This window comes from Microcaecilia unicolor, chromosome 2, assembly GCF_901765095.1.
Source record: "Microcaecilia unicolor chromosome 2, aMicUni1.1, whole genome shotgun sequence".
NCBI lineage: Eukaryota > Metazoa > Chordata > Amphibia > Gymnophiona > Siphonopidae > Microcaecilia > Microcaecilia unicolor.
The window spans coordinates 25,466,378-25,493,903 of record NC_044032.1 but is presented as its reverse complement, the minus strand read 5'-3'; the positions used below and the strand labels follow the sequence as shown (position 1 = coordinate 25,493,903).

Here is a 27,526-nt window from a genome sequence, read left to right as displayed (position 1 = left end):
CAATGAATTAAGGGAGTAATGCAGGAATTAAAACACATGGTACACACGATTGCACAGTAAATTAAAATGAATGGTAATAAGGCCATTGTGTAATTTTTATTGAACAATCTGGAACAAACAAACTTTCAGAAGGAAACATGCCAATATGCCAGCCAGAATGATCATTTTGCTTTATAACAGTCTGCATTAACAAGAACAAAAAATACCCCCTCATCCCCCTCCTCAAAACTCCCAAATGAAAATGTTAACAAAAGATTAAAAAGAAAAAAAAGTTACCAGGTAACTAAAAGCCACTTCTGTTCATAATATTGTCTTGCCTTGCAAAACTGATGTAATTTTCTTATATTTGCAGAGTTCCTTACATACATACGCTCTGCCAAGTTTGCGTTGTGGGGACCTGCGTGGATTTCCAACGTCAAAGAAAGGACATTTTTGGAGCCAATGATGAAGTCATAATTAAAGAACCTCGCACATCTTTCTCCACACCCAAAGGGAAATGTCCTAGAATCTAATCCTAGATGGACCCCCCCCCCCCCAAAAAAAAAAAAAAAGTAATGGGATTTTAACATGCCCACGAGAAATTCACCACCAGGTCTGAGGCCACATATCAAGGTTAGTTGAGAGGTTTTAGTGATCATTTTTTTCTTTTTGTATGCAACTTTAAAAGACAGAGCGGAAGGTAAGAGCTTTGTGCAGGTGACCAAATAAAACAAAAGTGCCAGTAGGAACCAGAACATCGTTCACATAAATATTTACCTCACTAAAAGTTTATATACAAGAACATTTTCAAGGCTAATAGCGCTTTTTCTTTAGATATGAACACAGAACCTTTGTGCACGTGTCGGGCAGGCTTTTCTCGATTAGTGCACAAGTTCTACAAACACCGAATTTGCATCTCATTAGCTTACTGTATATCGCCATGGATATTTTCTCATTAAGCTCATGTAGAAGTACTGGCATGCAGATCTACCCCATGGCTTTCTGCATTGCCCACAGTGAAGCTCTATTTTCTGCTTTAGACTCCTGTTTGCCAGGGCTCACAAATGTAATCTAATTAAGCTCCGAGAGGAAAAGGAAGCCTGAGGGGAAAGGCTAAGGACTTCCTAACACAGTGGTTCTCATCCTTTGTTGTGGCATTCTTTATATCATTTCAATGGGGAAATACAAATGAAACGGTGGTGACTGCTGGGGAGGGCCAGAGGCCTACCATACTTCCAGTTGGGGCTGGTGACAGAGCTAGGGACCAGTTATGGAGATTTGAAGCACCTGACTTCATGGGCCTCAACTCTCCCCAACCCAACACATGGTTGTTAAGGAAAGCACAAGCAGGCTGTTAAATATTTGATGATACACGGTTTGAAAGTTAGATGTTTAACAGAAGCTGAAGATGTCTAAATAACACAGTGCTGGAGGGAGAGGGTAACAAATATACATCTTCTGAAGCTCATTTTTTGAAAAACAGTTCCCTGAAGTCTAGCTTGAAACAATTATCCAGCGCAGGCTGACTGCTGCTTTACCCAGCATTGTGTGCTCCAAATGAGTGCTTGGTCCGTTTAACTGTTGCACAATTAGAAATTGTGCCCAGGTAGCTTTGCAGGTTTTGAATGACAAATATTTAAAATCTAAATTCATGGCTAACTCTTAGTACCAGTATTAAGCAGAAGTGAGCCACACAACACTGTATAAGACTTCAGATTCTCATGTCTGTTCTTTAAAAGTCAAACATTAAAACAACATACCTTACTAGAATGTACTGCGGAAGCAGTGACAGGATCAAGGGAAGTATATTTTTCTTTTTCTTTAGTGGGGGGGGGGGGGGTCAAGTAGTTCCTTCTTTTGCCATTTGCTCCCAGTTCCTTTACAACAAGATCTGAATTCTAATACCATGTAACTTCATTCACAACTACCTAGGGCTTTTTTTCACCTTATACCCATACCCAATATCCTAGTCTGGTTGGTACAGAAAGGTTCTTGGGTTTGGGGGGGGGGGGGGAGAGCATGCATAGGGCTCCTGTCAAAACCATGGACCTTAACTCCACACTCTAGGTGTCCCAACTCTAAATGCTGTCCTCACAGCCACCTTGACCCTGGCTGACAGGAGTAGAAGACTCAAAAGTAGGGATCAAATTGGAGAACGTCAGATCAGCATGGCCTGGTATAGGAGGATTTATTTTTTTAAAGTCTTGTCCTGCTCCTTTCTGCCTCTACTCCCTCTCAGGTTCCTGTTACTGTATGAACATATGGGATGTTTAAAGTAAGGTGTCTGAAGGAGTAATGAGCTGTATGTCCACATAACGTTGGGGGAGATTCTGTGAATAAAATAAATTAGCTAGCTTTAACTGGTTTCTGTATAAAGAGAATAGATGTGAGCACTGTAAGCTCCTATTTCCCTTGTCGGCTCCCGTCTGATGTGTCACTCTGCTGTCCGCAATACTCCCTTTACTGCCTCCAGCTGCGTTAACATTTCATCCCACTGGACAAACTGTTTTGACAAGAGCAATATCTGAGGATTACTATAAAGGAAAATAATTATAAATCACCAAGTGAACAAAATTCACATGTCTCCATTTTACACTAGTTTCATTACATAAATTTCACATCTTCCAAAGCTTTAGCACAATGGATTTAGCAAGATAATACTTGGTTGGCAGAACCTCTTATCCTGTGGAGGCAGATTTTAGAAAGGAGGTACAAGTCAGAATCCAGACATCCACATCAAGACGTCTCAAGTTCTGCTAGTGTTTTAGAACAGGATCTGCTCATGCAGAACCTGTTCTAAAACCAGTGCATTTTTTTCTAGCAAAAAAGGTGCCGGTACTCAAATTCTAGACCACTCTTCAGGGGTGGGGTGATCACTGAGGGACCCACCCCACAATAGCCAGGCCCCCTGCAACCAATCACAGAATGGAGTGGAGGAGTGGCCTAGTGGTTAGGGTGGTGGACTTTGGTCCTGAGGAACTGAGTTCGATTCCCACTTCAGGCACAGGCAGCTCCTTGTGACTCTGGGCAAGTCACTTAACCCTCCATTGCCCCATGTAAGCCGCATTGAGCCTGCCATGAGTGGGAAAACGCAGGGTACAAATGTAACAAAAATAAAATAGATACTATTGGAGATTCTACATGGAATGTTGCTACTATTGGAGATTCTACATGGAATGTTGCTACTATTGGAGATTCTACATGGAATGTTGCTATTCCACTAGCAACATTCTATGTAGAAGGCTGCACAGGCTTCTGTTTCTGTGAGTCTGATGTCCTGCACGTACGTGCAGGACGTCAGACTCACAGAAGCAGAAGCCTGCGCGGCCACATTGGTGATCTGCAAGAGCTGACTTCTACATGGAATGTTGCTAGTGGAATAGCAACATTCCATGTAGAATCTCAAATAGTAGCAACAGTGGAGGAGTGGCCTAGTGGTTAGGGTGGTGGACTTTGGTCCTGGGGAACTGAGTTTGATTCCCACTTCAGGCACAGGCAGCTCCTTGTGATTCTGGGCAAGTCACTTAACCCTCCATTGCCCCATGTAAGCCGCATTGAGCCTGCCATGAGTGGGAAAGCGCAGGGTACAAATGTAACAAAAAAAAATCTATGACAAGGCAGAATTGGTGTGTAAAGCCTGAGCTCTTTCATTAAAACATGGGGTCCAGGGGTCAATTTTAGCAGACAATGGAAAAGGTGCCAGTACTCAGTACCCCCAAGTACCCCCTCAAAAAAAAGCCCCGTCTAAAACACATGAAAAATAAACAAACGCGTCCTCTGTAGGTGATTGGTGGAATAGAAGATGGTGGAAAGGAAGAGGAATTACTTCTCATTCTGAATTAAACTATATGGTTGGTAACATATTCCTGCACTCAGTTTAAAGGATACTGTTTTATTATAATCTTCTAGAAGTTTCTTGGTCTCTGCTGTTATTTCTTCAGACTTGTCCTAAAATAAATTTTTAAAAGGTCAATATGTGTATTTTGAGATTTATTTTAATGACATTGAATACTGATAAAATTAAAAAGACAAGTCGTAAACAGAGAAGGTATAAAAAAAACTCTGCTGTGCCATGCAGCACTGTGGGTCAGGAAACCGGAACAGAAGACGACACGGAAAGACTAGCACAGGCAGAAAAGTACATAGGCTTAACATGTTATGGTATAAGCCAATCATCAGAATTAAACGTGTAGCATGATGTTGTGTTGGATCAGATACATATATATACACCAATATATTTGTGCAACTTTTAAATATATATATTTGACACTGCAGCAGAGAAAATAAGTTTCATTTCAAGCCCCTCTCTCCCCATCCCTTTTTCTGTGAACTTCTGATAGCAGGGATAGTCAATTACAAACACTTAACAAAGACAAAAGAGAGATATATAGCTTCCTCTGCCCTCCCACCTATCAAAAGTTTGACTAAGGAGGGTACCTGCCCCTCCCATCAACTATCAGACAAATGGACGCCAGGACATCTGCAGATCATGTGAACAGACTACAATAACCATAATGCTTTGCAAATGCCCAAGGGTCGTGGAAACCAGGACAAAGATCCACATGGTATGTCCTCCTGCAGCTTGCAAGATATAAAAGCAAAAGCTGTTTCCCCAAGATTCAGATTCTCTTCAACTGCAAGCAACTCAGATCCACTCACTGCAGAAGCTCTCCTGTCCTGCAAACATAGCTTACCTAATGCTGTTCATACTGTGTAACAAGGACTTGTAAGTAACATAACTTTTGATCTAGACCTGCTACCTTGCCTTACTTAAGCACACATTATCTGTAAAGATCTCTTAAAACCTACCTCTCGTGTGCAATTGTATATTAAAATCAACCTTTTTGAAGCTAAAAATACGGTCTCTTTGTGTTCTGAGTATATGGTATCTTTTATATATACTTAATTTATTTAATTTGTTGCAATTATCACCTTTGGTGATTGGTGGAGAAATTAATATCCTAAAACTTATAAATACAGCACCTGCTCTTAAATTATAAACAGTAGCGAGTGCTCTAGAGCTCTTTCCCCCAAGTAAATCATTTCTTGTAACAAACAAACAAAAAAAAGCCTTAGAAATCTCCACTATGGTGCTGGGAAATTAAGCCTCCATCAAAACAGAAAACAGACCATATCAGTCACATCAAAGGAATAAATTTAGCTCTTTCAATAGAATCAATGCCACCAGAGGTCAAGATATCCTCACACTGGCTTCAATAACCAAATTGGTAAAAGGGCCAGATGCTAGAATATCCGGGTAACCTACAGGTTAAGAAGTAATGAAAGGTGAAACTGGATTTCTAGAATTCAGAACTCCAAAGAGGCACCAATATCTGCAATAAAATGTTCACTAGTCGTCAAGATTATCCATTGGTCCTACCACGTTTGTAGCAGCTGGAGTACTGTCTTAGGGTTCATCTTACTTTTGCCCAGAAGGATAACACTGAAATGTCATCAATTTGCCCAGGTCTCCAAAAGGGCTCACATGACTCCTTGGATGAGGACCGACTCGGTGCTCAATATTATAGGGCCTATGGGTTTTGCCGAGATGAGGTAAGCATCCCTATAATCCATGTCCTGGTGCTCAGGCTTCCCCGGCATGGAGGCATACACCTCAAGACTGCTGTAGGGCAAGCACCACCAGCTTTCTCCCCAATTTCATAAGTGATACGGCAGAAAGGCTGTTGGGAAAGGTTTGCTTCTTTGCAGATGATACCAAAATCGGAAACTGGGTAAAAACTCTAGAACAGAGCTTCCCAAAATTATGTGTCACAAAATCTGCATTTGGGGTCAGAACCTGTGTGGGCCACAGGAAAAAAAAAAAAGATTGGCCCATAAACACCTCCTGATGAGCCCATAACATAATTAAGACTGCATAGGCTTCATGGACACCAGGGGATGACGGCAGCATCTGTCATCCCCTGCTTCAGGAGGGCCAGGAGCAGAAGCATGCTTGGGAGTGATGTGCTTTCTGTGGCTGCAATAAATGGGGTGTAGACACAAAATGTTTGATAAGCACTGCCCTGGAAGGTGTGGATAATATGAGCAGAGATCTAGCAAAGCTTGAAGAATTGTTTAGAATTTGACAGCTAAGATTTTAATGCTAAAAAAATGCAGGGTCACCTCCATTGGGTTTTTGCAGCTCAGCTGCATGACCCTGCACGTAGACTACTGCAACGGAATCTATGCGGGATGTAAAGAACAAATCATCATCAAGAAACTTCAGACCGCTCAAAACACGGCAGCCAGGCTCATATTTGGAAAAACGCGATTCGAAAGCGCCAAACCCCTCCGAGAAAAACTGCACTGGCTCCCAATCAAAGAACGGATTGCTTTCAAAATCCGCACCCTGGTTCATAAAATCATCTACAGCGAAGCCCTGGGATACATGACAGACCTCATAGACCTACCAACCAGAAACACAAGATCAGCACGAACATACCTAAATCTCCACTACCCAAACTGCAAAGGACTCAAATACAAATCAACTTATGCATCCAGCTTTTCCTACATAAGCACACAACTATGGAACGCACTGCCAAAAGCCGTGAAAACAACTTACGACCACCTAAACTTCCGGAAATCACTAAAAACTAACCTGTTCAATAAGGCATACCCTACCGACCCAACCTAAATTGCCTGAACCCTGCAACACAATCAAACCCAAAGAGCGCAATGGACATAACACAACTCCTTTCTCTCTACGATTCCCTATTGTGTCTGTTATTCTACCACTGTTCATACCGGAATTGGCGATCGCCTTTACGGTACTATGTAAGCCACATTGAGCCTGCAAATAGGTGGGAAAATGTGGGATACAAATGTAACAAATAAATAAAGAGATGCCCGTTTAAAGAATTACCCCCAGAGGGCAGTTTGATTTCACATTAGGGACTGCACAGTGCCTTTGGCGTATTCACTCACTAGTTTCTTAAATTCAAGTAGTTGTACCCTACAAAGGCGAACTTCCAAATTCACTATACCTGCTGCTGGATGTGGATCTGAGACAGTGTCTGCAGTTTGGCGGCATGTCCAGAAACAGCTGCAACAGCACAAAGAACAGAAATAATGCAGTCACCAGCATGAAAATGAACTTCCTAAACAGGAAAAGCATTTATTTTCATCATTATACTTGGCCTTCCCTGAATTTAAACTGGAAGTACATGAGTAAAATTTATCAACATTAATCCAAGTGCAGGAGGCAGCACTGGGAAGAGAGGGCAGAGGCTCCTGCTAATGTGACTTATCCACCATTTTCCTTTTCCATGTCTCCATTTACTTATGTACAACTGGTCACAAATAAAAATGATTTATGGTTTATTTATATTCCACCTTGACCAAGAGGAAACCATTGCATATATAATACAGACAAACGAATATACAAGTAAGCAATGATGCCTCTTTATATTATCAAGACAATCCTTTAACATCTACAAAGTCAGTCTGTTATTTCATTCATAACGCTCATGGAAACATTATGTCTTGTCTTACCTGATCATTTTCTTTCCTTTAGTCCTAGCAGACCAGTCCAGATTAATGGGGTTGTGTCCGTCTACTAGCATATGGAGATAGAGGAAAAAAATAGTTCCAAGTAATTCGCCCCTTAAGTTGTATCATGCGGCCTGGAATGTTAAGGAGATGTAGAGCACTTAAGGATAAATCAGACAGGGAGGGGTTATTGACTGATCTGGTAGGACTAAAGGAAAGAAAATTATCAGGTAAGACAATTTTTCCTTCCTTCGTGTCCATACCAGACCAATGGGAAGCAGCAAAGCACTGGAAAAGCATAAACATAGTTAAAGGCAACAAGAACCTCTCTCCCAGAAAAAGAAAGCTGGATAGAATGGAAAGCATACAGGAATAGCCAAGAGATTGTCAACCTCCAAGGCAAAAGAAATATTGCGAGAAGAAAAATTCTGCAAAAGATATGCAGTGGAGTTGAGAAGACACCTTGAATAAGAATGACGAAAAATGGATCAGATTAAGAGACAGGCCTCAACATGCATATAGCACCTGGGATGCTACGAGCTTGCATCTCTGAGGTACATGAGGGTTAAAGTGCCATAAGAATTATGCAACCCAGAGTCAGAGTACTAGGTATGATACTGGATTCATCTCTGAAGCACAGATTGTCTATTTAGGAAGATCTTTTGGAAATTAAGACAATTATGTTCAGTTTTTATGAGCACCATTTTAGCCTGTTGGTTCAGAGTTTTATTTTAGCTCAATTAGACTATCCTAATGTTTTGTACTTGGGTATATCAGTGAAGTTGAGGAATTATCTGCAACAGTCCGTATGATATTTAGGAACAGCAAGTTAGATCATGTCTCCCCGCTGCTGAAGGAATTGCACTGGTTGCCGCTATAGTTGCAAATATTTTATTTACAACTTGTTGTTTAATTTTTAAGATTTGATATAGGTTAGTTCCCATTCAAGTTTCTCAACAGGTATCGTGTTCACTCAGATTAAGTTCCAGTCTGTTATTATATTGGATGGACCTTATAAGTCCATCGCTTAAAAGGTATCAAGTTTTAAAAAGCCTTGGAGACCTTTTTTACATCAGGTTTCTCATGTATGGAATGATTTACCATTAGGTCTTAAACATCAACCTTCCTACAAATTGTTTCAGAAGGATTTGAAAAAAACTTTCCTATTTAATAAATGTATATATTAACTGTCTTACTTATGGATGTGCGGCATTTTACTTGTAACTATACAGATAGATTATATAGCAACATCTGAGAACTCAAAGGCCCACGTGTAGAGAAACCCTAGTCTAACCCCACACAAAGGACTATAGAAAGGGAGTTATCCAAAAACCAGTATGGCCTATACACACCTTTTAATCAGAAAAAGAAACACGCTGAAATGCAGAGCTTAAGTTCTGCACAACATGCAGAGAAACAGCCACTTCGAGCATAAAGCCATAGGGAGTCAACTGAGCCTCAGAAACCAAAGAAGGCTTCAAACTGAAGATGGAACAAAGCCGTGGCACAGAAGAGAACTTTGGCTAATCGTAGGCTTGTAGACACAAGACTGGTTGCCATACAGTTGTCATACAAAGGCAGCTAGCATCACTCTCCAAAGGAAAAGCTAAGCAACGCTTTACAGACAAACAGGAGGCTCACTCCACCCGAGAAACCAAGAGAAGTTGGGAAGTCACAGATAAGGACGAGCTGAGGCTAAGTGCACAAAATGGCCAACGTCCAACCTCTAGAGATGGTGTTGTGCAGATGATCCACGTGCAGAGATGGATACGTGGTGTGCATCCAAAGAGAGAGCAGTGGTTCCCATCCAAATATGGTGCTGTGCCCCTGATCCAGCGTCAGATAGGGAGCAGCGCTCTACGGCCAGAGATGGAACTGAAATGCACCTCCAGAGACCAAGCCTTGAAGAACCTCCAAGATGCAGCTCTCATGTATACCTAGAGGAAGAATGTGCTCCACTTCCAGTGATGTAGTTGTTCTTCACATCGAGAGAAGCTGCGCCCCTTATCGTGGGATAAAGCTGTGTCCCAAAGAAGTGGCAAAGGAAGCCCCACAAGCAAAAACATAGCAAAGCTGAACATTCATGGAGAGAGACGCTATGCTCTACACTCAGATGAAGCCATGCTGTACTTAAGAAATAGCACCTTGTTGATTATTCAAAAATGGAGCCAGCAGTGTAGTGCTTCGCATCAAGAAAAGCTGCGCCCCTTATCGTGGGATAAAGCTGTGTCCCAAAGCACTGGCAGAGGAAGCCCCACACGCAAGCTCATAGCGAAGCTGAACATTCATGGAGAGAGAAGCTATATTCTACACTCAGATGAAGCCGTGCTGTACCTTCAGAAATAGCACCTTGTTGATTATTCAAAAATGGAGCCATGTTCTACATTCAGAGACAGAGCTGTGCCCCACATGCAGATATGCTCAAGAAACAAAAATGGAGCTATGCACTAGATCAGTGAATTTCAACCTTTTCATCTCACAGCACACTTTTAGGCACAAAAATTGTCAAGGCACACCATGGAGAGTACAGCAGTGGTCAGAGCCAATATTCAGCAGTGTCATCTGTCAAAGTGCTGCTTAATTGACTCCTAGCTGGCTCATCAAGGTTTAAATGAGCAGGAGACTCTCCTGCCCACAGAAACCCTCATTATTCAGGGCAGGATTTTGCCATGTTTTCCAGGTCCTTTAACATGTGTGTAATTTTCCATGATCTCTGCTAGTTGCTTTAAAACATCAAGGGTCAGATTTTCAAGAATCGGGGAGAAATATAGGCAAAATTATTAGAGTATAATGGAACTCAATAGAAGCCCTGAGGGAGACTGTAAAGTGTAATGGCCTGGCCAAGGCTGCCGCATTCCCTAGCATCCAAGTCCAGGTGCTGAAAATCAGATGACCGAGCACCTGGAAGGGCCTCAAAGCAGACACCGACCTAGTGGTCATGCGCTGAGGGAATCCCACTGAAGGTAGAACATTAGAGAAAATGAGAAGGGAGGACAGGGTCATAGCAGAGAGGCTGAATGAATTCTTTGCTTACCTGTACCAGAGATGATTTTTACAAGATGAACTGAAAGAAGTCTCTATGAACCTGGAAGATGTACTGAGCCAAATCAAGGAAAAAAAAAAAAAGAGTAGTAAATCACCTGGACTGGATGGTATATACCATTATATATATATATATATATATATATATATATATATATACACATACACACACATATATATGGGTGTATACCATCCAGTCCAGAAACTCCACATCAGAAACCAGAAGAACTATCTGGAAAGAAAGGCAGCCCGCCAAAACTAGAGACAGAAGGCACATCTGAAACTAGTTAAATATAATATACCAATGGAACAAGTGGCCATGAACAAACTATCACTAACGCCGTTATGGCACGTAATAGGGCTGCAGGCAGAACTCTCATCACTCAACGGCAACCAGCAGTTTAGAAAACCATTGAAAACCTGAGAAACCTAATAAAACGGCACTTATCTCAGGAAACATATCCCTAGAAAAAGTGGTAAACATACGTGCCAGCAGGAAAGGGTTCAGGCTAGTGTCACACAGACCAAAGCAATTAGCCTTATTGCAGTCCATGTAATCTTCCCTCAGTGAAAGAATAGAGTTATAGATCTCAAGGAGTGAGGCAGGATGGGAGGGCTGGGGGGGATGAACGGAAATGGCACCACCGGATGTCACCTGGGCTGTGTGATGAGTGACTTGGATGCCAAGTATCATCTAAGTTTAGACAATAAGAGAGCTCAGTCCAACCAGCAAAAACCCCCTGATCAACTGACACCCAGACGGGTCAGGAGCTCACAAAGGCGCTGCACGATCCACTAGAACATTCACTGCGCAATCCACTAGAACAGTACCACAGAGGAGCTGCACGATACACTTAAGGGGCAAATTACTTGAAACTATTTTTTTTTCTTTGTCTCCATCTGCTGGTGGAAGGACACAACCCAGTGGTCTGGACTGGTCTGATATGGACACGAAGAAAACAGATAACATTATCTAATCTCTAAGCAGAGGAGGTTGTAGAACTGGAATGCATGTGACAATTTCTCTTTTGCTGAAAGGGACTACATGCATGTTAACCATTACTTCTACAGTTTGATTCTAATAAATCAGAGGAAGAATTATGCACATCCAATAATTGTAAAACTTCAACAGAAAAGCAGAATAAAGAATGAATCAGCCATCAGCAGTCTGTTACTGATCTTAGCATGGCAGGTGGCCAGAGAAAGCCCTGCACACGCTGACCAATCCATAGTGGGGTAAGAATCCCAACCCAACTGGCACGTCACCCTCTGCTGCCTCAGGTACAACTTAAAATCGTAAGCCCACTTGGGCAGGAGATGGACTCATTTATCTGAATGTAAATGAACTTGAGCATGAATTTGGAAAAGATAAATAATACTTGTAAACCTAATTCCAAATCCACCGACGACCCGTCTGTCATTTTTCAATCTAGTTTATAGATAATTTGCAATGAAGTTTAAGTTTCCAGATTTTGTTTTGAAGTGTCCTAAATGCTCAGCAGTGCTCCCAGTTGTTGTTTTCTCGGTTGCCTGCTTTGATACAGTGGTAAACAGAGATTACCTTTAATATGTTCACTGTCTAGGAACGGCTGGAGACTCTTCGCCTGCTCCAGAAGGGCTGCCTGGTTCAGAATAAACTGCTCCTCTGACAGAAAAAACACAAACAACAGTAGATATGAGCAGTGGCGTAGCCAGACAGCCAGTTTTGGGTGGGCCTGAGCCCAAAGTGGGTGGGCACAAAAGTTTCTCTGCTCCGCCCTCCCTCCACCACTATACCCACTATTTCTCCCTCCTCTCCACCCCTATGCCTACCATTTCTCCCCCTCCCCACCTATCCCCTCTGTATGCAGCATGTGTCCCTCCCCTCCACCTCATACACAGCCAAGAGTTCTCCCTTCCTCACCCCTCCACCCCTTTGTTGCATCTCTCCCTTTTCCCCGTGCATCTCCCTCACCCACCAACCAAGCCTCATCTTTTCATCTTCCCTTCCCCCTGTGCAGCTGCTGTCCCCCGTCTTCCCTCCCCCTTGCGACATCTTTCCCCCATCATCCCTCCCCCCCCCCCCCCCCCCCCCGTGCAGCTACAGCATCTCACCCTCCTTGCAGGCCCACCAGGCAGCAGTGTTCCTGACGGTGATTCTACTCGCAGGCTCCGCTCGCAGTCGAAGCGATTCCCACACGCTGCCTGCCGGCTGCCGCTCAACAATCTCCTTGCGCTACTAAGCGCTAACCCGGAAGTCTCTCCTGCAGAGGAGAGACTTCCGGGTTAGCACTTAGTAGCGCAAGGAGATTGAGTGGCAGCCGGCACTGGCAGGCAGCGTGTGGGAATCGCTGCGACTGCGAGCGGAGCCTGCGACTGGAATCGCCGTCAGGAACTTTGCTGCTGGGCGGGCCTGACCCAAAATTGGGTGCCCCTGGATATGAGTAAAGAACTGAGCAGTTAAGATTTAAAACATTACTCTCATCGTGGGACTAGGGGCAAAAAGGACAGAATAAAATCTATATGGACAGGACTATAGGCTCCTACTGTGAATGAGGTTAGGTTTAATTCATTCATGTGATTAACAAGAATGTGATGAAAAGCAAAGCACTCTCAGTTTCCGAAAACTAAAGAAAATAGAAAGAGCTGTGCAGCAGATTTAATGACTTGCTCACTGGCTATCCAAACTTATTCTTCCCTTTGGATGTTTTAACACCTGTGGTGCTGTGTGATGTGGTTTCCTCTCCCCCTAAATATGCAAAAAGCAAAATGTAGGGCACACCTCCAACAGTTAGACAGAGACTTTGTGGTTACCGCACATTCATTTCTGCTACTAATGCATGGGCACTGCAAAATTTTAGCACACGTGGGGCATTTTCAATATGATATCTAAATCCGATTTGGATGTTTTGCAAGAACACGTCCAAATATCCAGCAGTGAAAATGGCCATTTTCAAACTAGAAAAATGCCTTTGACTTTTTGTTTCAAAAATGGCAATTTGACAGATATTTTTGTGCTCAGTGCATATATCTTTCTGAACCATTTTCAAAAGAAAAAAAAATGTCCAAGGGAAAAAGGCACAAAAACAAGCCATTGGGGGGGGGGGGGCGCAGCATTCTTAGTACACTGGCCACACAAATATTCCTGCACAGCAGTAGGGCACCCTAGGGGGCACTGGAGTTCACATCTCACAATTACCCCTTACATTATATGATGTGCCCTCCAAAACCCTACTATACCTACTCAGAGGTGACACCTGCAGGCATAAGGGCTCCTGTAGTGTTGTACAGTTGGATATAGTAGGTTTTGGAGGGCTCACACTTTCCACCACAAGCGTAACAGTTAAGAGTGGGATATAGGCCTGGGTCCCCTTCTCTACAATGCACTGCAATGACCACTAGGCTACTCTAGGGACCTGCTTGCTGCTCTAATAGGACTGGTCATAACATCTGAAGCCGTCATCCCCAAGTCCAGTTTAATAATGGACTTTTCCTTTAGGAAGCCATCCAAACCTTTTTTTATACCCCGCTAAGCTAACCGCCTTTACCACATTCTCTGGCAACGAATTCCAGAGTTTAATCTATCTCCCCTTCAATCTGTCCAAAACTCTGCTGCGCTTCTTATATTCCGCCAGAGTCGCAATACTCATGTTAACCCTCTCCTCAAGTCGCTTCACTGGCTCCCTATCCGCTTCCGCATACGGCTCAAACTTCTCCTTTTGACCTACAAGTGCATCCACTCCGCTGCTCCTCAGTACCTTTCCGTTCTCATCTCTCCCTACACTCCTCCCCGTGAACTCCGTTCGCTGGGTAAATGTCTCCTGTCATCCCCCTTCTCCCCCACTGCTAACTCCCGGCTCCGTTCCTTCTATCTCGCTGCTCCCTATGCCTGGAATAGACTCCCTGAGCCAGTACGTCAGGCTCAGTCTCTGGCTGTCTTCAAGTCTAGGCTTAAAGCCCACCTCTTTGCTACTGCTTTCGACTCCTAACCATGACTCTCTTACTCAACACCCTCACTTATCACCCCTACCACTGCAATTTCCCCACCCCTAGCTGTCTGTTCGTCTGTCCAATTTAGATTGTAAGCTCTGTTGAGCAGGGACTGTCTTTTCATGTTCATTTGTACAGCGCTGCGTAAGTCAAGTAGCGCTATAGAAATGTTTAATAGTAATAGTAGTAGTATGTACTGTTTCTTTCACATCTTGGGGGGGGGAGGCGGTCATGCTTTAATCCCTCCATTGGTCGTTTAGTGCACCTTTTTGTGATTTAGTCATGATTGAAATAGGTCTAGACCAAAACATCTTAACTACTTTTAGCCCCAAAAGTTTTTGCTTTTTTCCACTATGGCAGAAAAATGTCCAAGTTTTAGGAACACACAAATCCCCACCCAAAACGCTCCCTTGTGATTTGGATGCACTGCAGACGACTGAATAGTCTTAAAAATGGGTTTCAAAAATAATGATTTGGACTTTTTGCCAAAAAAAAAGTCCACCTGCCACTTCGTGCCGCTTTCTGGATGCTTTTCTATTTTGAAAATGAGCCCCTTAATGTTATTTAAAACAGCATGCGCCAGAATTCTCTTTCAATGGCCATTTGAAAAGAATCTTCCCCACTTATTGCTTAGGATTTACAAAAAAGAAACAGCTTCAGGAACAGGTTCCAAATGATACTGAAATGGATACAACCTTCTCCTGGACTTAAGTTTGCATCGCTCCTTTTAGACTTTAGCTAATGCTGCTGAATACAGACCTGCTAGAATAAACTCCAGCTTCATAGCATCAGGAATAACAATCCTATCCATGTACTGAGGATCCAGGTATTTTATTATATCTTCAACTACAATAAAAAGGGAGAAAACGTGTCAGAACAACACTAACTTCTACAAAAGAAAGTTATTAATTTTATATGCCGTCTCTCCAAAAGGAAGCTACAAAGTTGCTTTATGGCTCAAAAACCAGGCAATAATCAAACAGGATATTTGAAAATATACTTTTGTGATGGTCCCTTCCTTTAACGCCTCAGTTTTCCCTTTGTAAATCATCCCTGTGTTTTCAAATGCCCATCAGCACAACCTAAACAAGGCAGCCCTCTAAGGTCATAGCCAAGAAACAACAAACAAAAGCCCCACTGTGGTGTTGTTACAGCATGATCCAAACCAGTGGTTCTCAAACCTGTCCTGGAGGACCACCAGCCAGTCGGGCTTCAGGATGTCCCTAATGAATATACATGCTACACTTTAATTAACCACTATCCACTCTTAAAATACTATTCAAAACATGCTTTATTCGAACACTATTATAGTGCTATTATACAAAATATAAATCTCTTTATAAAACCCGATATTCTCCCCACTGTTCCCAAGTATCATGCATATCACATACACACAATCACACAGGTCTGGATAGTTACTGCTCCAGGATATAGATGTATAAAAAAAAAAAAAAAATCTGCACTCATCAGCTCAACACTGGCTAATATCACAAACAATTGCAGAGAAAAAACCCTGCTATAAGTCAGTCATCAGCGCTTGAACCAATGTTATACAAATGTTAATCCATAGCACCGACACAAAGTTCTTTCAAAATCCAGAACTGTGCTCAACTTTCCAAACTGCCAGTGGATAAAGAACAGTCTCTTCTTGCAGCACATAATTTGACTGGCTGTCACAAATCTTTTCCTCGCATTCACTTTTACAGAAATTCAACGTCCAGAAGTAGACAAATTGTCAGCACCCACTACTTCTGGACGTTGAATTTCCAAATTCATGCTCAAGTTCATTTACATTTCTGTGAATGCAAGGAAATGATTTGTGACAGCCAGTCAAATTATGTGCTGCAAGAAGAGACTGTTCTTTATCCACTGGCAGTTTGGAAAGTTCAGCACAGTTCTGGATTTTGAAAGAACATTCTTTTGAAAGTGTCGGTGCTATGGATTAACATTTGTATAACATTGGTTCAAGCGCTGAAGACCTGATGACTGATTTATAGCAGGGTTTTCTCTGCAACTGTTTGTGATACTAACCAGTGTTGAGCTGATGACTGCAGATTTTTTTAATATATCTATATCCTGGAGCAGTAACTATCCAGACCTGTGTGATTGTGTATGTATGTGATATTCATGATACTTGTGAACAGTGGGGAGAATATCGGGTTTTATATTTTGTATAATAGCGTTTGAATAAAGCATGTTTTGAATAGTGCTTACTTAAAGGGTAGCATTATTTGTGTGTAACTAGATTGCAATTAGGTTTCTCATTTGTGTTTGACATGATGAATATACGCGAGAGATTTAAATATAATGGTGGCCACAGGCATGCAAACCTCTCAGATACATATTCATTATGCTATACTCTGTGTGACCTTTCAATTCTTTTAATAGCACAACAAAATACATTTTTACATAACACTAATACATTATATGCATTTTTCCATTATTTATTCACACCATACTGGGATACCATCTCAGATGGAATACCGCATAACAAATTCACTGGTATACCCAATGAATCAAGTAATTCCCAGTTACATTGATTTATACAGCTGTTTCCACTTTCTTAATAGCTGATCTTATTAGAACAGCTCAGATACATGTCCAATTGGTTATCGCATCACCTCATAAATCATAATCCACATTGAGATACTGTCCATCAGTTATTAGTTCCTTTTATCAAACATCCAGAAATCTCATAGGAATGAGATTTAAATGTAGCTGACAGACTCGGTCTTTACATTTATGTACCACAAAGTTCCTACTTATGTCCAATGGTTAACACACCATCTCATAATTTTTAATCCACATTGAGATTCTGTCCATCAGTTGTTAATACCTTTTATCAGGCTTACCGAAATCTCATAAGGATGAATCCACATCCATTAAAATGTAACTGACAAACTCAATTTTTATATTTGTACACCACGGAGTTCCACTTCCGGTATCAGTATTACTTCTATATTTATCTCTTTCGTAGATCTCAACACATACAAAAGCGCAACTGAAAAAAAATTTCTACCGTTGATTGCTTAAAATGTACCTTGGTATTTTCTTCCTCTTTGAACAGGCACTGAAATCCAAAAAGACAAGGACGCATTGCATGGGTACTTACTTTTCTTATATAAAATTTTTATCCGCTCTCTTTTGCTTGCAGTGTTTCCCAGGGCAGATTGTATTTTTATCAATTCATCTGCTATCTATGGAAAAATATTAGAGGTAAGTTATTAGAAAGCAAAATTATTCTGCCTAATAAAGAGAAAGAATGAGCCTGGGAAATAAAGTCAGCATTAAATTCAATTATTTTAAAGCTGAAGTCAGACATTATTATAAGCAAAAATACTAAATAATCCAGAATAAAAATAAGGCTGGTGGTAAATCACCCATAAAGAGATATTAGTTTAGCTGGGTGGGGGGGAACAATTTTGCATAACAATGGAATTCTCAGTAGCAGGTTGGGTTGCCTTTTTTCCCCAGAAGGCACCCCATGAAATTTTGCCACTCGATACCATTGCATGATGTAGAAGTGGCTGGCACAGTGCATTTTCTCTTTGTGTTTAAGGATGACATCTTGTTTTCATAAAATGGCAAGACTGTATAAAACAGAGACTCGCCAGTTAAAAAAAAAAAAAGAAGAGTAAGCAGTCCGTCTTAAAAGTGCAGGGAGATGAGGAAGATACAACAGTCGCAGTTCCAAGAATAGCACAGGATTTAGGGAAACTAATGAAACTACCTCTCTGATAAAGTATTCCATCATGCGGGGCAAAAGCAGAGAAAGAGAAACCTAGGTTTCGCAGCAAAAAGCAAGACCAAGAGCCAGCAAGGAACAAAACTTACAGGTGGCAATGATCTGATCACACAAGAGCTGACAGAAGAAAGGGCTCTACCAAGAACAGGGCATTGGGAGGGATGTAACAAACAATTGTTTAGTCTATTTGTTTTTCCTGTATAGTAGCAGAAACTGCAAAGCTTGAATTAACATGAAACTCAGAAGGGGGCAGCTTTGTTTTCTTACTTATCAAACATTGAAATGGTATGACCCCCTAACTACATAAAGCTTTTCGCCCCATAAACTGTATTTGGGTCTAGAGACTATTTGCAGCTCCACTATCTGAGAAGTTAGAAAGTAATTTACAAATCTGTATTTGCTTATTGGGGCATGAAAAGCTGGAACTCCTTGCCGAAATCTGTTGAAGGTCAGCCTGATTATATGATCTAACGTAAAATGTTAAAGACCTTCCTCTCTGGCGAGTTTCTGGGTGTGGTTCCTGAACTTCCTGTCTAGACAACTTGGTTAGTTCTTCACCCTAATGACTTCTGGTTTGGTTCTGTCTTTTCTTTTATTGTAGTATTTATGTACTCTCCAGTTTATTTAGTTTATTTATTAGAATTTATTAGGAATCCTCCTCAGAAGGAAGGGATCCCCAGAAGCTTAGCCAGCGGTGGTAGGCAGGGCTGGTGGTTGGGAGGTGGGGATAGTGCTGGGCAGACTTATACGGTCTATGCCAGAGCCGGTGGTGGGAGGCGGGGATAGTGCTGGGCAGACTTATACGGTCTGTGCCCTGAAAATGACAGGTACAAATCAAGGTAAGGTATACACAAAAAATGACACATGTGAGTTTATCTTGGGCAGACTGGGTGGACTGTGCAGGTCTTTTTCTGCCGTCATCTACTATGTTACTATGTACTCTCTTTGTAATATGTCCTTCAGTCATGATGCACTGTATTGTCAGCCAAACTGAACTCAGGTTGTTGGGAAAATGTGGGATGTAGATGTCATTCATAAATAAAGGGAAACTAACACACCACAGATGTAAACAAACATGGTTACATGCCACAGAGCAAGTACACATTTTTGTACTGTATTTGCTTTTAATGAGGGCAGGTCCCGAGTGCAACTACAGACAAAAGTTAAATATGTACGGGTTGATATTTAAAGCAATTTAAGAGACCAAGGAGAGGCACCTGACTGGTTAAATGGATTGTACAGGGCTATCCAATAATATTCAGCGACACTTAAAACACCTAATAAGCAATGCAACAGAACGTTCAAATAGCATAGATATAATGCCAATGCTTTTCTATGCAACTGAGTGGCCAAGTGCAGCTATATAGATGGGGTCAAGATGGGTAGTACAGAGTCAATTGAGATAAACAGATGGGTGGCTAAACTCAAGGCAAAACCTTTGTACAGTTAAACATATGAGAAACTAGTCTAAGTTACAGGGTGTGCAGCAAGCTAGTCCAGGTGCGGTGTGAGTGTATAGTCAGTCACCACATCAATTAAATGCTTCTGAGAACAGCCAGGCTTTCACCTGCTTCCTGAAGTAACACATAGCCCCTTTGGGAGTAAGTTCCAGAATGTGAGGGCTACTCCCGAGAAGACTCGCTGGCGGGTATCGCATTGCACAATTTCTTTTGATGAGGGTACAGATAGTGATGCTCCTTGAGAGGTCCTTAGATGTCTCGAAGGTGTATAAAAGACTAACTTATTCTTTAAGTACTCTGGGTCCATTTTGTCCGAGGGACTTGAAAAACAAACCCAGAGTTTTACATTTAGCCCTGTAAGGAACTAGTAGCCAGTGTAGTGGTCATGACACTTGTCGCCTTCTGTCAGTCATGCTACAGTATTCTGAATCAGCTGGAGATGATGCAAACTCTTTTAGGTTTGATCAGTGTTTCACCACTCTGCTCAAACTCGTCTTTTCAATATATGGAGAGTAAGTTTGCAGTTGCTGCAAGTGATGACAGAATTTTTAAAGGTTGTTTGAATTTGCAGGATCAGAGTGAGTGATGAGTCCAGCAGTATCCCAAGATTCCTGACCTGTGATTTTAGGGGAGTTCATACTTCCCAAAAAGTATTTTAAAGTTGGTTGTTTGTTCACTTGTGCTAGATACTACTACTTATCATTTCTATAGAGCTACAAGGCATACGCAGTGCTGTACACCATACACAAAAAAGACAGTCCCTGCTCAAAGAGCTTACAACGTAGATAAGAAAGGCACCCAAAAACTCTCTGTTTTGCTTGGGTTCAGGCACAGTTTATTGTTTTTTTGCCCATTTCTGAGTTGCAGTTAGACAAGCAATCAGTTTATTCAAAGCTGTGGGTAGATCTGGTTCAAGCGCATGAGTAGCTGCATATCATATCTCTTCAACAAGGCATATCACAACATCAATCAACCATTGTAAATGCAACACATCACCACTTCACCTAATAGTTAACTGTTCTCTTTCTATGCCTATTATCCTTTTCTGTCTACAACTCCAAATGTAACTTTCTACTCGGGAATGGCGAATGCCATAACCGAACATTGTAAGCCACATTGAGCCTGCAAAAAGGTGGGAAAATGTGGGATACAAATGCAACAAATAAATAAATAAATAAATAAAATATCATCGGAACAGATACAGGATTTTGTGCCAATTGACCGAAGCAGCTCATCCAGAGGCTTGAGGTAGATATTAAATAAAATGGGAGACAGTATGCATCCCTGTAGCAACCCACAGTTCGGTAATGATGTGTTGTTGAAGGGAACTGATTGTTGTCTGTCTGACAAACAGGATTTGAACCATGTAAATACTGCACCACTGATACCTATTTCTGCCAGCCTTGTAAGCATATTATAATCCATAGTGTCGAGGGCTGCTGAGAAATCCAGCAACATTAGTATTGAAGCACCTTGTCATGGTTTCTGTGCAGATCATTGAGAAGGGACACAAGAACTGCCACTGTTCCGTAACCAGGTCTGAAGCCAGACTATGAGTTTCGCCAATTACTTTCAGTTAGCTAATCGTTGAATTGAATGCAGACTGTTTGTTCTATACGTTTTGCCAAGAAAGGAATGTTAGAGACTGGTCAGTAGTTTCCAAGCTTTTCCTGAACAAGGGAGCTGTTTTTCAGCAGGGGGCGCACCACAGCTTTTTTTTATAGTGTTGTTGGCAGCTACCCTTCCACAAGAGAGGAGTTAACTATTTTTGTGGCCCCTTCAATGAGACCTGTGCTTGCTTGCTCACTGTACTATCTTTGCTGGGCTGGGGCCGTAGACCTTTCAGAATTTCTTCAAGAGCTTCTTCTGTGACCTGGTTAAATCAGTCCCAGATGGCTATGCATGGTAGGGAAGAGGGAATGCCCCTCATTAGCTGGCCAGAGTTTTGATGGACCATCTATAGGTCCTGATGGAGACCTTTAAGTTTGTTGACAAAGTATGTGGCAAAATCATTGTTGGTTAGTTGTGACTGGGAGGGCTGGTTCTATTGTGAAGTTTGCAATAGGCTGTTTATTAATAGTTGCTTGGTTGAATTTGCAGCTTGTTCAGTGTGTTGTGAGAATATTGTTTTTTGGCTGTTAAGGCAACTTTGGCTACTTTCTGCTCAATAGAATGCCTCTACATACCGAGCATACCTAACCAACTATCGCCCCGTAGCATCTATTCCACTTACAACCAAACTCATGGAAGGCATAGTGACGAAACAACTTAATGAATATCTAAATAAACACTCAATTCTGCATGAGTCTCAATCAGGATTTCAGTCAAATCACAGCACCGAAACTGTTCTAGTGTCCGCAATGAACTCATTTAAACAAGCAATAGCAACTGGTAACAACATACTCCTCCTACAATTCGGCATGTCCAGTGCCTTTGACATGGTTAATCATGAAATACTACTACATATACTAGAATACTTCGGAGTAGGAGGCACAGTTCTCAAATGGTTCAAAGGATTCCTGACCACAAGATCATACTAAGTAACAACGAACGCGGACAGGTCACCCCCATGGATACCTGAATGTGGAGTACCCCAAGGATCCCCCCTCTCACCAACTTTATTCAACCTAATGATGATACCTTTAGCCAAACTTCTAGCCAATCAAAACCTCAACCCCTACATATATGCAGACGACGTCAAAATTTACATCCCGTTCAAACATGATCTAAATGAAATCACCAACGAGATCAACCAAAGCCTCCAAATAATGCACACCTAGGCAGATGCATTCCAACTAAAACTTAACGCAGAAAAAACACAATATCTTGTACTCACCTTACAACATAACACAAAAAACTTCTCCACCATAATCACACCATACTGTTCTCTTCCTGTCTCACAAAACTTGAAAATTCTTGGAATCACCATTGATCGAAACCTCACTCTTGATACCCACATGAAAAACACGACGAAAAAGATGTTCTACTCCATGTGGAAACTTAAAAGAGTAAAACCTTTCTTCCCGAGATACATCTTCCATACCCTGGTACAGTCAATGGTAATAAGTCATCTGGACTACTGCAACGCACTATATGCGGGCTGCAAAGAACAGACTATCAAAAAACTCCAAACTGCCCAGGATACTGCCGCCAGATTCATTTTGGAAAAACTAAATATGAAAGTGCAAAACCCTTAAGAGAGAAACTCCATTGGCTCCCACTTAAGGAACGCATTGCGTTCAAGATCTGCACGATTGTACACAAAGAGGCATATTTTCAAAGCACTTAGCCTCCCAAAGTTCCATAGAAACCTATGGAACTTAGCCTCCCAAAGTGCTTTGAAAATATGCCTCAAAGGCATTCACGCAGACGCCCCAATCTACATGCTAAACCTCGTGGACCTACCTCCAAGAAACGCCATAAGATCATCCCGCAAATTTCTCAACCTACACTTCCCCAGCTGTAAAGAACTAAAATACAAGCTGATGCATGCCACTACCTTCTCTTACATAAGCACGCAATTATGGAATGCATTACCTACAGAGCTGAAAACAATCGACGAAACAACTATCTTTCGCAAATCTCTGAAGACATATCTCTTCAACAAGGCCTACAATGAGAACCTATAGCCACACTAATCCACCTCACCAACCCACTCAATTAAGAAAGCCCACCTTCTATAATTACCCTAATCACTCCCTTCCTTCCTTCCTTCTTTCTTCCCTTACTTAATCTCTGCACAATACTAAATGTATCTGTTATCCTGTAATGACAATGTTAACAAAACTATGTAAGCCACATAGAGCCTGCAAATAGGTGGGAAAATGTGGGATACAAATGCAATAAATAAATAAATATAAGTACATGCCATCTTGTAAGCATCATTACTTATACACATTTATTCAGCCAAGCAATTTTATAACATCCATTTTCCCACAAATAAGACATGCTATAAGCACAAGAAATGTTTTATAGAATTACTCTCCTAGTGTTTCACTACAGTATAAAATCATAGCCAAAAAGGGAGAAATTTATTACGCTTGGCTGTAATAAATGGTTTGTGCCTTTTTACCTCATCACTTCAGTGCACAGTAAAAGGGACACCTGTGTGGGAGCTAAGCAGAGTGCTAAAGCTCCACGGCACAAACTAATTAGAAATATAACTACAATTGCTGTTTTCAAATATTTCGCGTGCACTTAGGCCTGCGCACAGAAGGAACAAATGAATCGAATATGAACATGTCTGAAAACTCATTTAACAAACTGGAAGGATAACTCCTTTCTTAATTCTCACTTTTGGTGGCATTCTGTTTTACAGATCCACAAATTTGCGCTATCTTTAGCCCTCAAACTTCAAAATTCCTTATATGTTGATAAAGTGTGGCTGCCTTTAACAACCTATCTTTCTTTAAACAAAAGTTCTACATAATACTCGAGTGTAAATTGCAGATTTTGCTTTGAATGCATTCACAAATTGCTGCCCCCCCCACCTCCCTCCTTTTCCTCCCTCTGTTACCCGTCCACTGATATTCTTTGGTGTGATTACCTGATTGTTCCTTGTAATTTATATTTCCTACCCCTGTTAAGAAAATTGAATAAAAAATTTCTAAAATAAAATGAAAACTCATTTTTGTTTTTTTAGACGCACCACTGTGTTTTATACACCGAGCAATAAATGTACAGAAATTATTACTACTACTACTTAACATTTCTAGAGCGCTACTAGGGTTACGCAGTGCTGTACAGTTTAACAAAGAAGGCCAGTCCCTGCTCAGATGAGCTTACAATCTAAAGGACGAAATGTCAAGTTGGAGCAGTCTAGTTTTCCTGAATAGAGTTATAGTGCTTAGGTGCCGAAGGCGACATTGAAGAGGTGGGCTTTGAGCAAGGATTTGAAGATGGGCAGGGAGGGGGCTTGGCGTATGGGCTCAGGGAGTTTATTCCAAGCATGGGGTGAGGCGAGGCAGAAAGGGCGGAGCCTGGAGTTGGCGGTGGTGGAGAAGGGTACTGAGAGGAGGGATTTGTCTTGAGAGCGGAGGTTACGGGTAGGAACGTAAGGGGAGATGAGGGTAGAGAGGTAAGGAGGGGCTGCAGATCGAGTGCTAGGAAAGCAAATAGAATGTTGGGTGTTATTAGGAAGGGTATGGAGTCCAGGTGTGCGGATGTTATAATGCCGTTGTATCGCTCCATGGTGCGACCGCACCTGGAGTATTGTGTTCAGTACTGGTCTCCGTATCTCAAAAAAGATATAGTAGAATTGGAAAAGGTACAGCGAAGGGCGACGAAAATGATAATGGGGATGGGACGACTTTCCTATGAAGAGAGGCTGAGAAGGCTAGGGCTTTTCAGCTTGGAGAAGAGACGGCTGAGGGGAGATATGATAGAAGTGTATAAAATAATGAGTGGAATGGATCGGGTGGATGTGAAGCGACTGTTCACGCTATCCAAAAATAATAGGACTAGAGGGCATGAGTTGAAGCTACAGTGTGGTAAATTTAAAACGAATCGGAGAAAATTTTTCTTCACCCAACGTGTAATTAGACTCTGGAATTCGTTGCCGGAGAACGTGGTACGGGCGGTTAGCTTGACGGAGTTTAAAAAGGGGTTAGATAGATTCCTAAAGGACAAGTCCATAGACCGCTATTAAATGGACTTGGAAAAATTCCGCATTTTTAGGTATAACTTGTCTGGAATGTTTTTACGTTTGGGGAGCGTGCCAGGTGCCCTTGACCTGGATTGGCCACTGTCGGTGACAGGATGCTGGGCTAGATGGACCTTTGGTCTTTCCCAGTATGGCACTACTTATGTACTTATGTACTTATGTACTTATTTGTAGGTTAGTAGGAGAAGCTTGAACTGTATGCGGTACGTACAACAATTCACAATGAATAAGGATTAACGAAATCCCAGTGTCTTCTTTAGCCCATGAGCAATGAGTAGCAACTATTTTACTACTCAAAATCTAGGGAAAAGACTTGCAATAATATTCTGAATTTGCAGCGATCCGGTTTAACCTAAGTAGAGGAGTGTGGTAGCCGTGTTAGTCCTCTCTTAAGGTTATCAATAGAAATCAAACAAAATAAAACATGGAAAAGAAAATAAGATGATACCTTTTTATTGGACGTAACTTAATACATAACTTAATGTATTAAGTTATGTCCAATAAAAAAGGTATCATCTTATTTTCTTTTCCATGTTTTATTTTGTTTGATTTCTATAGATTCTACATGGAATGTTGCTATTCCACTAGCAACATTCCATGTAGAAGTCGGCCCTTGCAGATCACCAATGTGGCCGCGCAGGCTTCTGCTTCTGTGAGTCAGACTCACAGAAACAGAAGCCTGCGCAGCCTTCTACATGGAATGTTGCTAGTGGAATAGCAACATTCCATGTAGAATCTCCAATAGTAGCAACATTCCATGTAGAATCTCCAATGGTATCTATTTTACTGTCATAGTAATGCTTGAATGTTTTCACTTATATACACTGTCAGCTAGCACATTTGCTTATTTCCGATCTGAGAACGAAGGGCAACCTTCGAAAGCTAATCAAGAAATGTATTAAGTTATGTCCAATAAAAAAGGTATCATCTTATTTTCTTTTCCATGTTTTATTTTGTTTGATTTCTTTAGATTCTACATGGAATGTTGCTATTCCACTAGCAACATTCCATGTAGAAGTCGGCCCTTGTAGATCACCAATGTGGCCGCGCAGGCTTCTGCTTCTGTGAGTCTGACGTCCTGCACGTAGACTCACAGAAACAGAAGCCTGCGCAGCCTTCTACATGGAATGTTGCTAGTGGAATAGCAACATTCCATGTAGAATCTCCAATAGTAGCAACATTCCATGTAGAATCTCCAATAGTATCTATTTTACTGTCATAGTAATGCTTGAATGTTTTCACTTATATACACTGTCAGCTAGCACATTTGCTTATTTCCGATCTGACGAAGAAGGGCAACCTTCGAAAGCAAATCAAGAAATGTATTAAGTTATGTCCAATCAAAAAGGTATCATCTTATTTTCTTTTCCATGTTTTATTTTGTTTGATTTCTATTGATAACCTTAAGAGTGGACTAACACGGCTACCACACCTCTCTATTTAACATGTAGAACCCCAAAGAGTAGCAAGATTCCATGTAGAACCCCAAAGAGTAGCAACATTCCAAGTAGAATCTCAAAGACTAGCAAGATTCCATGTAGAAGAAGGGCAACCTTCGAAAGCTAATCAAGAAATGTATTAAGTTATGTCCAATCAAAAAGGTATCATCTTATTTTCTTTTCCATGTTTTATTTTGTTTGATTTCTATTGATAACCGGTGGTTTAACCTGTAACTGCCACTTTCCCGGGCACCAGTTCTACTTTCTCCTCAGGCCCTCGAGCGAGCCCAGCTGTTACCTCCCCCTCCTCGTCCCTTCCCTCGGTTCCCACCTTCCTCCGGCTCCCTCCGTCCCCGTACACTCGCATCTCCAGCTCTTCCAGCCGGCTCTGTATTTTCGGAACCTCCGCCATCGTAACAGAGTAAAGATAAAGCCCCACCACCAGCGCCAGCTGCCGGAAATACGTCACATCCGCGCCGGAAATGAGGCGTATCCAAGATGCACTGCGGTGGTGTCAGAAGAAGGCGGGAAGCGGGCGCCGGGGCGGGGCCTGTCGGAAACGGTCGCGATTAGAGACGGCGGGAAAGTGCGCCGTGAAAGACAGTTTCGTTTTGAAATGCAAAAACAGCATTAAAAAAAGGGAGTTCTGTCACGAGATGGGGGTGAGAAAACTGAGAGCACTGCGTATAGGTGCTAACATTTCAAAAACAATGGAGGGGGGGAGGGGGGGTGCCAAATACAA

General features: G+C 41.7%; 1 protein-coding gene across 1 annotated transcript; it reads right to left on the bottom strand.

Moving 5' to 3' along the window:
• Nucleotides 1-293: 293 nt before the first annotated feature.
• On the bottom strand, nt 294-27,252 carry DCTN3 (dynactin subunit 3). The gene is made up of 7 exons (XM_030192842.1): nt 27,116-27,252; nt 17,591-17,675; nt 15,238-15,324; nt 12,071-12,154; nt 6,963-7,021; nt 3,868-3,927; nt 294-2,503 (listed from the first exon to the last, which is right to left on the bottom strand). The coding sequence occupies exons 1-7, from the start codon at nt 27,194-27,196 to the stop codon at nt 2,414-2,416; spliced, it is 546 nt and encodes a 181-aa protein (XP_030048702.1). The 5' UTR covers nt 27,197-27,252; the 3' UTR covers nt 294-2,413.
• Between the last annotated feature and the right edge of the window lie 274 nt (nt 27,253-27,526).

Coding starts and splice junctions, on each gene's coding strand:
- DCTN3 (XM_030192842.1), bottom strand. CDS start 27,196: ATGGCGGAGGTTCCGAAAATACAGAGCCGGCTGGAAGAGCTGGAGATG. Junction 15,325..17,590: donor AAAAATTTTATATAAGAAAA/GTAAGTACCCAT, acceptor TTTTTATTGTAG/TTGAAGATATAATAAAATAC. Junction 7,022..12,070: donor AGACAGTGAACATATTAAAG/GTAATCTCTGTT, acceptor GTGCTGTTGCAG/CTGTTTCTGGACATGCCGCC.